General features: G+C 35.3%; 3 protein-coding genes across 3 annotated transcripts; 1 reads left to right on the top strand and 2 right to left on the bottom strand.

Annotated features, from left to right (window-relative positions):
• Nucleotides 1-872: 872 nt before the first annotated feature.
• LOC122596121 (zinc finger protein ZOP1) lies at nt 873-5476 on the bottom strand. The gene is made up of 6 exons (XM_043768642.1): nt 5272-5476; nt 4338-4538; nt 3870-3963; nt 2139-2234; nt 1739-2062; nt 873-1049 (listed from the first exon to the last, which is right to left on the bottom strand). Exons 1-5 carry the CDS (start codon nt 5278-5280, stop codon nt 1746-1748), a joined length of 717 nt encoding a protein of 238 aa, XP_043624577.1. The 5' UTR covers nt 5281-5476; the 3' UTR covers nt 873-1049; nt 1739-1745.
• A 1098-nt stretch (nt 5477-6574) lies between these two features.
• LOC122596090 (protein ALP1-like) lies at nt 6575-8196 on the top strand. Its single transcript, XM_043768608.1, has one exon. The coding sequence runs from the start codon at nt 6633-6635 to the stop codon at nt 7929-7931; it is 1299 nt and encodes a 432-aa protein (XP_043624543.1). The 5' UTR covers nt 6575-6632; the 3' UTR covers nt 7932-8196.
• A 3899-nt stretch (nt 8197-12095) lies between these two features.
• Nucleotides 12096-14601, bottom strand: LOC122598249 (pentatricopeptide repeat-containing protein At5g39710). Its single transcript, XM_043770852.1, has one exon. The coding sequence runs from the start codon at nt 14565-14567 to the stop codon at nt 12300-12302; it is 2268 nt and encodes a 755-aa protein (XP_043626787.1). The 5' UTR covers nt 14568-14601; the 3' UTR covers nt 12096-12299.
• Nucleotides 14602-15251: the final 650 nt, after the last annotated feature.

Consider the following 15251-nt stretch of genomic DNA (forward strand, 5'->3'; position numbering starts at 1 on the left):
CCCAATTGTTTCAACCTATCTCTATAACCATGAAATGCCAGTAGAACTACAACTACTAGCTCCATCCCCAAATTCCCAATCGAGCAGTTGAAAGCTACAACCCCAACTTAGAGTTTTTTTATTTTATTTTTCCAAAATAGTCGTAGTCTCCACGCAAATAATGTCTCTCAAACGAATCATATTGTGTTTTTTGTCTTGTATTGTTTAGTTTCCAACTAATATTGTTTTTATTAAAATGTTGATGTCGTTAAAAAAAACTATAATACATTGGCTAGTCGGTTTAAGGGGTTGAGATGAAGCACCCATTGACTTTATACATATTAATAAAGTAAAATCATTTGTACCACCAGATAACTCGAAGGACACGTCTAAAGATGGTTTAACGGAAAAGGGGGTCTGGGGGAATTTACACCTTCTTGTCAGCGGGCGAGAAAACTAACCAAAACAAGTTTTCAAGAGCCATGAAATTGGCTCCACAGTCAGCATGACCGAAACACCAAACCCAGGCCGCTACCACTCACTTATTGAACCTTGGTTACCTATCAGTACTGCATGATATGGATGTAATTGTACATGGACTAGCACGGTACCAACGCAATGCGGCGGTGGCCGTTATGACGGTTGGTGATTTCGGCGACGGGGTGTCATGATGGTGACTATTAGTGGTGGTGAGAATTTCAAATGGTACATGTTGATGTACATGTAAAGGTGGTGGTGGAGATATTTAGAAGATAAAGGAACTATGATATAAATTAATTCATTAAAGGTAAAATGGTCATTTCGCAACTCTTCTTTTCAACAAAGGATGTATCTTTATATAGTAGTATTGATAGTCTGTGATTATGATCATTTATGGAAAGAGAAAAAAAAAAGAGAGGAAGAAATGATTGCAGATTACTGAAACAGTGTGAACTAATGATACAAATTCATTATACATGTCTCATCTTCAATTATAGTTTCAAGATTTTGAATGAATCTATGACTAACACTTCTGCTTCATCAGGTTCCACGTCTGCAAACCCTCTAAATTCTCACCACAATTCCCAGTTCTGTAATATAACAACATAAACTTGTGAGTATATGTTTCTATATATAAATTTATCGATCTGGCTAATGTTTTATTATATCTGATTGGCCAAACGGATAGAGTAAAAGATATAACTATAAAGGAAGTCAATTGTTGGGAATTATCTGAACTGTAAATGCAGAAAATAAAAAATATATGATAGGAGTTAGAGATTTGAAACAACATAGTTTACAAAGAATTAGACATAAATGTGTTGCGAGTCAGGCCAGCCCAACAGGACCCATTCAAACCTGCACTAAAAATTACTCAATTTGACCTTTTACACAAACCTGCTCATTTATGCAAACCTACAAGTCCATAATTGTTATACCAAACTTGTATTGTAACAAGAATGAAAACCCTACGTTTATGCTTGATTTATCCTTGCAAAATGCAAACAAACTATTGTGTTTTGCAAAAACACCAAAAATGGATAAATTATGAACAAAAGTTTCAGGTCTAATGGTTGCTTTTTACAATTAAGTTTCCACACAAGGTTTGAAATAGCATATTTTGAAAAAATAATGTTTGTTGTCGTTAAAGCAAATACATCTATAGCTTATGATTATAGAGAAAAGAAGCCAAATATGATCCATTAAAAAGTACTCGTAGTAAATTGTAAATAGACAAGAAACTTCTTGATACCACTAACTTATTACCATAAATGCTTACCAACATATCAGTGCTTATAAAGACCCAGTGAAGATTTCTCTCGCTCCTCGACTCTCTTTCTTGCCGCCTCCCTTGCCTTGAGTGCAGCTGCTTCCTCATCAGACACAGCCTTTGGCTTGGTATCTTGTCGTTTTCTTTTGTTTATAGCAATAGATGATGGCTTGTTAACAGATCGTGTGGGATTTACAGCTGACTTTTTAGTCGTAGAGTCAGCTTGACCTTTTGAAGTCAAAGACGCTGTAGCAAAAATGGGTTTCTTTTGTATTAGCCCAGAAGGAACTTTGGCTGCAGCAGCAAACGCCTCTTCCTGTGTCACCCACTTACCTGTTTCAATCTCGGTAATCAGAAAATAAAAGAAAAGAAATCATGATCAACAATTAATATAATGGTGATAATGTACCTAATGCATCAGTGTAGTAGAATCCAGAGTTTGGATCATGGTAACAACCGTTACTCTTATTATAGTAATAACCTGACGCGGTGTCATGCTCCCATTCTGTCATAAATATGATAGTTTATCAATTTGATAAGATAAGATAATCATACTAGCAAAAACAACAATCACATGGGTATAAAGACTATACTAGACCTGCCGATTTCACCTTATTAACATATTGAATGGGTCGAGTCAAGTATGTTTTATCTGTATATATTCAATTGGGTAAAATTGAAAGATAAACTAAAACAGAACAGGTCGATAACTTCTATTGTATAGTGTACTTCTAATGCATCAAATGGCATATTTTCATACGAAAACAACTTATTGTTGTTACTCGTGGTCATATTTGACACACTAACTGTTTATAATAGATAAAAGATTTAGAAAAGTGTTTAGGGCCAACCCGGATCAACGCATTTCAACCATACCAAAAAAATACCTAAATCTATTTTTCCAGAATCTCGCCCAATGAGATTGAATTATTGTATGGACTATATTTGCGACATTAAGCGGTACAAAAACTTCTTTTTGAAAGGCATCCAGAGGTCAACATTGATATTAACTATAACCATCACAAGAGCAACACAGCTAACTGTAACCTATACAGTCCCTACATTCTCCCAGATATCAGTTTTTTCTATTGTAGTCTCCTCACACATCCACTTCATTATTGAAATTTCTGATAAACTCAATTTGCATACACTATCTTTTGATGGCGTGACATTACGATCCACTAACTGTAACAAGTTCAGGCATCCCGCATCCATTTAGTACTTAGATTTTACATTATTATATTTTATATCCACCCTACTATTGATGTTTATATGTATTATTGTGCATTTCATATACATTGTTGTCCTATGTATCTATAATCACTATCAGCTTCTGAATCAGCACTTGGCTAATATCACAAACCAAACCATATCACAGGCAAAAAATATACAACCTGGTGTCATTTGTCCCTAATACAAAGGGATGATGACTTAGTGTTAGCATTTGATGCAATTTTATAGTTACAGCATAACATATGTCACGTTTCCACACACGTTCCTATGCGATTACATTATATCCTAATCACATTATCAGTGTTTTTCTCAAAACCTCACAGGCCTCTCCTTGGTACCCCATCACATGCCCGTCTTACCTAATCACCATCCATTTACACAAAATGGTCCGTTCGGTTACTTGTATGATCTTTAAAGTTCATATTTGAATGGAGAAAAAAAGTATATTGTCAGTTAGTGTACCATGAGATCGTGTTCTTGATGAAAGCAATGACCCGCTCCTTCAACTTTGAGTTTTCGTACACAGGTATAAAAAGTTTAATCCCAATACATGCACTAAACGATTAAGAACAGATCATGATTAATATGCATTTAAGATGTCATATATGAAAAGAAGAAGTTAAAGCTTAGGAGACAACTAGACAAATAATGGTTGCTAACTATTCTGCAAAAGACTGCATACAAGTTATATTTTGAAAAGAATTTTCTACACAAGAGAAAATTAACATCTTAACTAACTGCATGCAATTTGATCCACCACCAGGATATTTAAATGTAACACCGTAAGCCCGCACATGCAATGATCACCAAAGAATGGGACTGGGGATACCATACCCACAGCCACAAGTTTATAAATGGCAACACATTTTTTCTAATAACAATATGAAGAGATAAGATATCTACTAACCTCCTGATGTAGAGCCTATCCCTTCCCCATTTGCATTGGAATCCCTAGTCTTCTGAAAAGTTGATACGTCCTTCTGATAACTACGACTTGCTTTCTGCCACCAATTTGGAAAGGAACTATATAAGAGTAATGACATTGTAATTAACACACTGCTTCAAAAGTATAATGAAAGAGAATTTTGTAACACGAGAAACAAATGGTTTAAGGTTAATGACGAAGTATTAAGTTATCTTAAGGGATAAAGATATCAAAATAAGACATTTTTCACTCTGTTTTGATAAAGTAGCTACGTAGATTATCAGAAGATTCAAAAGAAATCTGAATGAACATTCGTGAAAATGGCTGTGTGGGTGATAAAGATACTGAAATTTGAAATTTATAAATGAAGTATATTCTTAAGAATAATCCGAAAAACATCAACATAAGGCAGACTAAAATGATAAAAATAGAGTATAACTACTCAAGTACCTCTTCAATTTGTAATAAAACACGGGTTGTTTCCTTTTCCTTTTTATCTTTGGCAAGTTTTTCTTCTCTCATGTTAGAGAGTCTCTTGGTAACATTATCTTTGTGCTTTTGGCCAAGCTCATGGTTCTTGATACTGGAAGGATTACTCGATATGTAGATTTTGCACAAGTCACACCACTTTTTAGCCTGACTAACCCAATACTGAAATGAAAAAGTATGTCAGTGAGATAGTAAAGCCTTGTATTGTATGAATGAAATGCATAGAAAAACTAGTGATCACCGAAACTCCTACATGAAATCAATATAACGTGCAAATCATAAATTTTTCAGAAATGCTTAGAAACCTAAATTGTACATGATGCAATGAATAGGAGGTTGTCTAATGATCTGATATGCAGAACGAAGCAAGAGTATGTGTATGCAAATTATGCAATGCAGAGTTTAATTAAGCATAAAGCCGGGATGTCCGTTTATCCAATTAGCGGAATTCACGCCCGAACTAAGTTTATGGGGTATTTGAATTAGCTTGCTTATCTACTTATTCAAATTTCAAAACGCTAATAAGCTCGTTTTTCCGGCATATGAGCTTATCAATTTGAGCTTATGTATTTGGAATAAGCTCAATTGGATAATCTTGTAGGCTGGCAAAAAAAAAAGATTGACTTTATGAAAATTCATAAGGCCCCCATCATAAAAAAGCAAGCTCGTGTTCGATAAACGTCATATAATCGCATATCCAGAATTCAGCAAATAGTCTATCAAACATTAGGTACCCGGAAAAAAAGTCGAAAGACAATAAAGTTTGTCAACAATGAACTGCTAAACTTAATTACACATGGTAACTAATATATAGATACAGATAGATACAATTATACTTCTAATTGAGTGTAGTTTCGAGAAAGACACAACACATAAATAGGGTTATGATGGATACCTCAGTCATAGTTGCAGGATGAGTTTAGAGATGTCGTCCGTACAGAAAGAAATAATTTTTCAGATTATAAAATTGGTCCCTTGATTTTCTCCACACTTTGTGTTGATTTTGATTGAGAGATTAGGAATTTTTTAGGGCTTGGGATTTGGGTCAAAAAGAAATCAGATTCTTCTTTCAATCAAGATTCAATAAACAGAGTCGCGGTTGAAAATTATGGTATGTTAGATATGTGGCCCTCTAACTTTTTATTTATGTATCATTCTTTCCTTTCCTAATTTCTTTACATAGTCAGCGACTTGTTGAAGCAAATAGAGGGTTGAACATGGACCGGAGCGAGACTCGATTTGTTTGAATTCATAGGATCGTGCACCGGACCAGGGTCCTTGGTTAGGTTCAGTTTCGGTCCAAATTCCAGTTTCTCATTTTTTTTTTGTGGACCGCAACTTTAAAACCCCTATACATTTTTCACCCTTAAGTCCTTAACATCAAGTTTAGTTTGTTCTTATTTTACAGGTGATATTTTCTGGTTCTTTTTGTTTATACATTTTTGAAAATGAAGTAGTTGAAACTTGTTACTATTTAAATGAGACTGGTATTTTCTCAAACAATACTAATACTATACTTTGAATTGTATAAAGACATTATAGAGTATCAAGGCAAACTAAGGGGGTGTTTGGTTGAAGGTTTTTAAGGGTAAAGAATTATAATGATAATCTTTGAAAATATGATGTAGATAATCATAATAAAGTATGGGGTAATGGAGCATTCCCCACTAACTTAGGGGTTATGAGAATCATTATATGGTTGAGCTAATCCCTATATTGGGCTAATCCCTACATTGGGCTAATAAAACATAACTCTTGATAATGTCTTTTTCATATCTCAATCTAATAATCATATACAGAAAAAGTTGATGTGCCCTTTTTAACGCAATTGCAGATGGAGATTCTCAGATGGGGAAAAGCGGCAGAGCAATATCATGTTATATTGCGGAATGTGCGAGAAATCTGGGGAAAATGAACGAAAAGGCTAGCGCGCAAGGGCTGATGAAAAGCCAACAACTTGTTATTGAAAGGTCTTCATTCCTACGGCGGTTTTGTCAATGGCTTCTTTCCGGGAGCTTTCCTTCTTTCTTTCTTCCTTTGAAAATAAGATTCCTAAAGAGTAAATCCTTAACATCACCAAACCAAAATTAGACATAACATTGGATAGTTAAAGCACAATCCATAATTTCCATGGACCAAAAACAAAAACCCACAAAACCTAGAGGACTTGATCACTACTTCACTTAAACAAACTTCCCATCCACCATCATTCTCAACCACCGTCGCACCCCACATTCTCCGACCAAATTAGGGTTAATGGACCAATCATTCTTAATCATGCTTTCCAACCTTCTCCACCTCCAAAATCAGCTAGACCCAACCACCACAACCACCACCACCACCACCTCACCATCCTCTCTCCTAACCACCACCACCTCCGCCGCCCCTCTCTTATTCTTCACAATCGCCTCCGTCTTATCCTACATTTCCACTCGCCGGAAACCACCATCATCTCCCCCTCTTTCTCCCTCCACCACTTCCCAGTTCTCCGTTTCCGCTTTTCGCGCTTTGTCCACTGAACGCATCTGGGCCATGGAAGCCCCTCTCCGTGACGCCCAATGGCGGTCCCTTTACGGCCTTTCGTACCCGGTCTTCACCACCGTTGTCGATAAACTTAAACCGTTTATCGCCTTATCGAATTTGTCGTTACCGTCCGACTATGCAGTCGCTATGGTTTTGTCGCGCCTTTCGTTAGGTCTGTCTGCGAAAACCGTTGCTAAAAGGTATGCCTTGGAGCCTTACCTTGTTTCTAAAATAACTAATATGGTTACTAGGTTGTTAGCTACTAAGTTGTATCCTGAGTTTATTAAGATTCCTGCTGGACGTCGTCGTCTGCAGGAGACTACGGCGTCTTTTGCAGAGATTACGTCTTTGCCTAATATATGTGGGGCCATTGATAATACTCATGTTAGGTTGCATAGCTTGCCTGATCATTTGTTGAATCCTAGTGTTTATGTGAATCAGTTTGGGTATAACTCGGTGGAGTTACAAGTAGTGGCGGATCATAAGAAGATATTTTGGGATGTTTGTGTGAAAGCACCGGGTGCGTTTGATGATGCTAGTCATTTTAGGGAAAGTTTGTTGTATAATAGGTTGATTTCCGGGGATATTGTATGGGAAAAAGTTGTCAATGTGAAAGGGCATGCGGTTAGGCCGTTTATTGTTGGAGATTGGTGCTATCCGTTGTTGTCGTTTTTGTTGACGCCTTTTTCGGGGAACAGGACGGGGAATCCTGCGCAGAATACGTTTGATGAAGGGTTGATGAAAGGACGGAAAGTAGTTATGGACGCGATTGGGTTGTTGAAAGGAAGGTGGAGGATATTGCAGGATATGAATGTGGGATTGAATCACGCACCACAGACGATTGTGGCTTGTTGTGTGTTGCATAATTTGTGTCAGATTGCTAGGGAGCCGGAACCCGAGCTGTGGAAGGAGCCGGAGGAGAATGGGGCGGTTCCAAGGTTATTGGAGAGTGAGAAGTCTTATTATTATTTTGGTGAAAGTTTGAGACAGGTGTTGGCTGATGATCTCTATCAAAGACTTTCTTCAAGATGATTTACGGGTTCTTCTGTAAGGTTTTCTTCTTGTATTTTGGTTTTACGCTTGTTGTAAGTTTGGTCTAGGATCAATGAGTTTAATAACTGTGTTTAACCTTTTGCGAATAAGTAGTGTGTAATCTTGTATGTAAACAGGTATTAGTTCATGTAGTTAATTGAGACAAGCTAACTCAAGCATGGGAAAATTAATACCATGAAGTAGATTTCCATTCTGTTAAAAGTTTGGTTTTTATGCATATGTATTTGTAGCTTATTTAAAGTTATGCTTGCATGCTATTAATTGAGTATACGATTTTATATATAGCCTACAATGTGGCATCCCATAATATGCAACTTGGGCATCTATTATAGTGTTATGTACTTATGTCATTGGATTATATTTAATTATGACTAATTTAATGAAATTGCTTTAATATGATATGATGCCTTTTCACTGCTTTCACTAAAAGAAATAGATGAGTGAATTTGTTCAAGGTGTTTTAATGGCCTTAATTGGTTCTCCGTGTGTTTATGTTTGTGTTAAATATGTTCTAAAACGCCGAATTTTACTCACTGTGCCTCAGACAAGGTTTTCCTAATAGTGTGCAAGTGAAAATTAATTTAAGCATTTGATTATTTGCTTGTTCCCGAATGAGGGGATGAACACAAGGTTGCAGACCATATGAACTTTTGCCAAAGGTCAGATACTAATGTTTAGTTGCATTTTTAGGAAAAAGACATGATACCTGGATTATACTAATGTAGTAATGTTTAGTTGCATTTTTAGGAAAAAGACTTGATTCCTGGGTTACCAAGAAACCACTAGCAAATCTTTAATCTAGCTATACTAAATTTGTTGTTTCAGAATCTTTTTGTTAATTGCATGTTTGTATATTTATAACACTAGTGACCATTGTCTCTGTCTGTTCCTAGCCTGTTCAATTTTGTAGGTTCACTTCGTGTTATTTCTTCTATACATAAATTACTTCTTTTTTTTTGAATAATCTTTTAAGATTATTCTCGTCTTTTACCTTTGTTAAAACTTTGTTCTAAAAATATTACTCTGTTATAGCTTTTCAGTAATAAGCAATGTGTAATTGAGTAGGTAACTGTTGGTTCTTGACTCTTATAGTCTATTAAGACGAGCCTTCTGAAAGATTTTAAAAGTCAGATAGGTTCCCTGCATAAGGTCTATTAAGTACTAACTGTTTATATTGCCTTGAGGATTGAATCGGTAAACAAATAGCCTGCCGAAGGAGTTTCCCCAGCCTTAAATTGATTCTCTTTCTGTTTGTATTTAGTAGGCTTTCAAACACCCTGCTTTTATTTTTTTTCTGCATCAAAAGGTAGTTGTGAAAATTCTTTCGCTTGCTCGAATACAATGATAGTGCATGCATGAGAAGAAAATTATGTTTAAAGGGCAAGGTATATCATATTTGCTCGTATCCAAGTGCATACGTCAGTGGACTAGATGACATATGAACTTACGTGGTCAAATGTCGATTCCATTGTTACCAAGAAAAATACTACATATACCACAATGTACAACTTTTAAAGCAACGTTTTGGTATATGACATTACTTATGTAGTGTACACATTACCTTCTTTTTTTAATATAGCAGCAAGATGACAATACTTGACCAAAGAATGTGCAATATCGTCTTGGATTTTGTTGTCAGCGGGCCAAATCCATCCTCTTGATTTTGTTATAGTAAACATCTTTGCTGTTTGGTGGATGGGGTGATTTAGCAGTTAATTAAGAAACTGCAAGGGTATTCTCTTTTTTTTTTTAATGCAAAGCTTTTCGTTAAGTAGAACACGTATACAAACAAAAGAGTGTACAAGGCTACAAGATGAAGCATTAGCAGCAAAATAAAAGCAAATATGAGTTTTAAACAGAGTCTATGCCATTGGGATTCTGTATCCAAGCACCCACAATTTAGTGACACATTGTGGCTTCTATATGATACAAATAACAAAGAAAGGTTTTGAATTGAAGGGAATGGGAGGCAAGGTTTTGAAGTGAAGGGCACGGGTATTCCTTTATAGGTCGCCTCCCATTTTGCATCCTCTGCGTAATGTATCCTTTTGTGCTATCTCCATAATATCCAGATGGTCACAAGTTTGACCCCATAAAAAGCCTTTTGAGTCCCAACTTGATTACATTCTGCATAGGTTGCTCCTCCAATAGGCCTAACAGGTTGCTTAAGAGTGTTTCCTCCCACCAAGCATAAACTTTTCTCCATAGAGAAGGTTATTTGTATTTAAGTATGTGACGTCCCATACCAGCAATGAGACCAGAAACTCTTAAAGAAAAAAGAGGCTGCTACCTCAATTTTATTAATCAGATCAAAATCATTACATCTTTTGAATTTTTACAGAAATGGACATGCCCATCCTGTTCAAACTTCATACATCTCAATGTCCTAAATCAATTGATTCTAACTACATGACAGCCTATCTATACTCAAACAATACAAGCAGTGACTATACATACACAACTAAATAACCAATATATCAAATACAAAAACATGTTCCTTGAGGCCGCATATCAACTGCCATCATTGGCATCCTTCATTAAATCCATATAGCATCCATAATCATCAATAATCACCTGCAAAGCTTCCTGCACTAATTTCGGACAATTGCTTCCTGCTCAGCCCAAACATAGAACGATCATCTATTCTAAAAAATATCCGACCTGAAACTTGTCTGTCCCCACAATCCACATATTTATAGACAGCCTCATGATGTCGGATTTCAAACTTTTCAAGTGACTTGCAGGCTTTGGTTATTGAGGCCCATACACCTGATCCTTGAGAAAACTGTTGCGGGTCCCGAGCCCACCTTCTTGCCCATAGAACTGTTTTAAATGTGATTAATCTGTATTATGTTCTTACCATTTGTTAGTTTCGTTTCATCTATATCATGTGAATTTCAAATTCACATTCTTGTCATTTTCTTACAGAAAGATTCATTAGTTTCATCCATATCATGTGATTTTTTGGAGTATACATATCACCTCCGAATTACCCTTGATGGGATGTTTTTTGGTCATTGACGATTGGGAGGTGATATGTACGCAACAAAAATCTTCAGATCCAACAGGTACAAGTCAATGATCTTTGGTTGACTGTTTCAGCATCGTTCTAGTCTAGGCAAATCTTTTTTCCGCAAGACCGATATGACCAAACATGATGAAAAAAAAATGTGATAGAGACTGGTGACTTGCATTGGTGCAAAAAAGTTGTACATGAATTTGGATCTCATTTTTCATATTAGTTGTTTATTAAACACTGAAAACAATTGTTTCGAAACAACTTTCATATAATGACCAGATATTGGTTCCAAACATTTGATGTTGGATACTGAAAATAACGGGTTATAAGGTGAAAAGGGCTGATGGTCAGATGTTAAAATGGCTATCTGGTCGTACATATCACAAGCTAAGGGTTACCTATACTTTAAACCAGGCATAAGAAAAGGGTTAACAAGATGTCAAGAGACTAGGAGACAAAATCTATAGCCAATTGGAACCTATATTTTGCCAGTGTAAATAGATAACTAAGGCGAATCTACCCTAAATAAAACAGAGCATATTTCGAGCTAGATTCTCTGCATTCGACAGATGTCACCAGTCACCCACCATGTTAAGGTTGAATAGAAATCCACTTCCGATATAAGCAGCTTAAGTTTAGATAACATAGGTATGTGAATTGTAAATGAATAACATGAAACTAAACAGATTGTCAAGAAGGATTGAAATCATTAGTTTTATGGCTACTTTAGTATGTCTAAACCTTGTCCCTATATTATTTAGTTATCGTAATTAATTTGATTACAAATGGATGAAATAACACAATTGATAGAAAAAGTTATTATGATTCGTAACTGAAAAGAGATGTCAAACATATAGTGATAATTTTTCCTAGAATAACCAAAACTATCTAAAAAAGGTGTTATCTTTCAGATTTTCAAACTGAGGATACCCATTTCATTAAACGACTTTGTCTAACTTCTCAAATCTCACCCACTCTCATTTTAACCATGCCTCTATGGTAAGTGGTAAGACACCAACATATAAACTCAGACACTCTAAATCTTTTTATAGACCTCTTTTAGTATCATTAAACAACACAGCATATTGCAATTCTAGATAAACGTAACCAACAAAATAAACACGGATATTAAAAGGTAAACTTAGATATATAAACAAAAATTAATGGCTATACATAGATGCTCAATATTTTGTATATCCTAACATAAGAAAACCTTAGATGTAACTGTACATAAGCGAATTGCAGGTCCTACAATGGGAAAAACTATGACTTAAAATGCATTATAGATCTTACATTAAGCATTCTGTATTAGAAAAGATGGTTCATGATCATTGAGCGTAAGCAGTTCTCCCACTATTTGGAAGAAGCCCATCCTTAGCCATTTCCGAAAGAATCTTGAACACTGCATCCATGTTTCCCTGTTTATGGTTTATCTCAACAAGAGCTTTTGCAAGCTCAGCATCAGTAAGCTTACAACTTCTTAATACATTTTCTATGACTTCACTCGACTCTGCGGTCATTTCACCTCTTATAAGTTCTTTTACTAGAGCAATAATTGTTGCCGTGTGAGGAATAAATCCATGATTTAACATCTTTTTATAAAAGTTAAAAGATTTCCTCAAGTTCCCACCTTTACAATGGCCATGAATCATAACATTATAAACAGCTTCGGTAGGAGCTTGCCTTCGTTGAAGCATTTTATCAAAAACTTTATCTGCTTCGTTCATTAAACCTTTCATACAGAAGCCTTTTATAAGAGCTACCACACTTTTCATTTCCATGTTGCTACAGTTCTCTATTAACGTATTATAAGTGACGTCATCTGGAACCGCATTGTCATAATACAACTTGAAAAGAATCTGCTTTGCTTCATGGGTTCGTGCTTGTTTGCTAAGCCCATTAATCAATACACTGTATGTGACAACATCAGGGAGCAAGCCTTTATTCAGCATTTCGTCATGCAAATCTAATGCACTTTTTGTATCTCCTTCTACACAATAAGCATTTATCAATGCCGTGTATGTGCATTCATCAGGCAGTAAACCTATTCTTAACATTTCTTGGAAAACATCACAAGCTTCGGTCAGGTTCCTTTGATCACAAAGACCTTTAATCAGTGATGAATATGTAACAGCATCAGGGAAAACGCCTTTTTTGACCATTTGGCGTTTCACTTCAAAGGCCTTATCTAGATCTTGATTTCTACAAAAACCAGTGACGATAGTACTATAACTGACAACATCTGGAGCTAACCCAGCTTCACTAATTTGATCAAAGACTACCAAAGCATTGTCTATATCTCCGTCTACAAAGTGTCCATGAATCAAAGCATTATAAGTCACAATAGATGGAGAAAAACCGTTCTTTTTCATTTCATCCAACAACTTATAAGCTTCATCCATGAATCCCTGTTGTGAAAATCCATCAATCAACGTCGTATACGTTCTAGCATTTGGAAACAACTTTCTTACACGCATCTGATTTAATAATTCCATCGCCCGGTTTAAATTCCGAGCTTTACACATGCTATTAATCAAAGAAGTATAAGTAATAACATTTGGAGACAACCCATTACTCGTCATTTCATCGTGCAAAACAAGCGCTTGATGAAAGTTCCCTTCTTTACAATACCCATTCACAAGCGTATTATAAGTCACCTCATCTGGAACTATTCTCTTACGTTTCATATCTTCAAGAATCTCACTCGTTTCTTTCATCCTCCCTTCTCGACCCAACCCATTAAGTATAACATTATAAGTAATCACATTCGGCTCCAAAGCCTTCACACTCATCGTCTTAAACACTTTAAACGCATCATCAAGCCTCCTCGACTTACAATAAGCATCTATTAACGTATTATAAGTAACAACATTCGGCAAGCAACCATTTTTCTGCATCTCATCAAAAAATCCCAACCCCTTTTTCAAATCCCCAACCCCGAAAAATCCACGCATCAAAATATTAAAAGTAAACACATTCGGAGAAACCCCACATTTAATCATATCAAAATACATTTTCTCGGCTAATTTCATTGGTTCATTCAACCTAATTATCGCATCAAGAACTGAATTATACGACAATACACCAGGCATAAAACCATGAGACTGAGCTAAATGAATAGTATTTAAACCCCTTTTAACTAACTTCAAACTAGAATAAGACTTTATCAACAAATCAATAACCGCAGAGCTCGAATGACAACCCGAATACGTATCTTTAACTAACCCGAAAACCAAGATTCCATCTTTATCATCTGGGGTGTTGAGTGCTACATCTTCTGCAACAATTTGAGCATCTTTGTAAAGTTTGAACCTTGTGAGGATATGAATTGATATGCATTTGCATCGGATATCGAAGAAATGTCGGTTTCGAGCCCAATTGATGAAAGATGTAACAAGGGGTTTATCAAATTGGGATTGTTGGAGTAAATAAGAAGCTGATTGAGGTGTAAATTGGGAAGATAAGGGGTTTAGGTTGTGTAAGTGGTGGCGTTTTAAAATTGCGGTGGCTTTTCCGATGAGGTGGAGATCCGGTGGTGGTAAGGTGGTGAGTGTGGAGAATTTAAGACTTTTCCGGTAGGGTTTAAGGAGGTTCATTTTGGAGAAAAAATTTGAACAAAGGTTGGTTCAAGTTGTCAACATACACACTATTTAGTTTTACACATCTTGTTTCTAGACATTTTTTAATTATAAAAAGTTAAATATTTGTTGATTAGGGGATGTATCTTAGAAAAAATTTATGAAGCCAGATTTTCATATGTTTGGAAGAACTTAATAATGAAAAGTAAGTAAGCACTCACTCTTATATGAATTTTGATTCTTAATAACTCTACAATATATGAGAAAAATAGTGTAAAAAAATATTTGTAAATTTTATTTAAGATAAAAAAAAAAAAACTCCAATCTTACAAAGTCTTAAGAATAAAATTTTTAACCTCTGATTTCAAAAAATAAATATTAGTTAATTATCTAACCTTGTTGTTTCGAACTTAATAATGAAAAGTGATTAGTAGAAAAATAATATCTCACTAAATATGTCTTAGTTTGAATTTTTAAAATTTTCTTTTATAAACTTTAACCTTAAATATTTTGATTTGTGTTATATAATATTTTATGAGAATTATACCAATAAAAATATATTTAAAGTTTAATCAATTAATATAACTTTCATCAAATATTATATAACACAAATCAAAATATTTCATGTCAAAGTTTATAAAGGAAGACTTTGAATATTCAAAATATGACACATTTAGTAGGACGGATGGAGTACAATATATA

Source organism: Erigeron canadensis, chromosome 4 (assembly GCF_010389155.1).
Source record: "Erigeron canadensis isolate Cc75 chromosome 4, C_canadensis_v1, whole genome shotgun sequence".
In the NCBI taxonomy this organism is placed as follows: domain Eukaryota; kingdom Viridiplantae; phylum Streptophyta; class Magnoliopsida; order Asterales; family Asteraceae; genus Erigeron; species Erigeron canadensis.

Coding starts and splice junctions, on each gene's coding strand:
- LOC122596121 (XM_043768642.1), bottom strand. Junction 3,964..4,337: donor TTTTATTACAAATTGAAGAG/GTACTTGAGTAG, acceptor AATTGGTGGCAG/AAAGCAAGTCGTAGTTATCA. Junction 2,063..2,138: donor CTACTACACTGATGCATTAG/GTACATTATCAC, acceptor AGATTGAAACAG/GTAAGTGGGTGACACAGGAA.
- LOC122596090 (XM_043768608.1), top strand. CDS start 6,633: ATGGACCAATCATTCTTAATCATGCTTTCCAACCTTCTCCACCTCCAA.
- LOC122598249 (XM_043770852.1), bottom strand. CDS start 14,567: ATGAACCTCCTTAAACCCTACCGGAAAAGTCTTAAATTCTCCACACTC.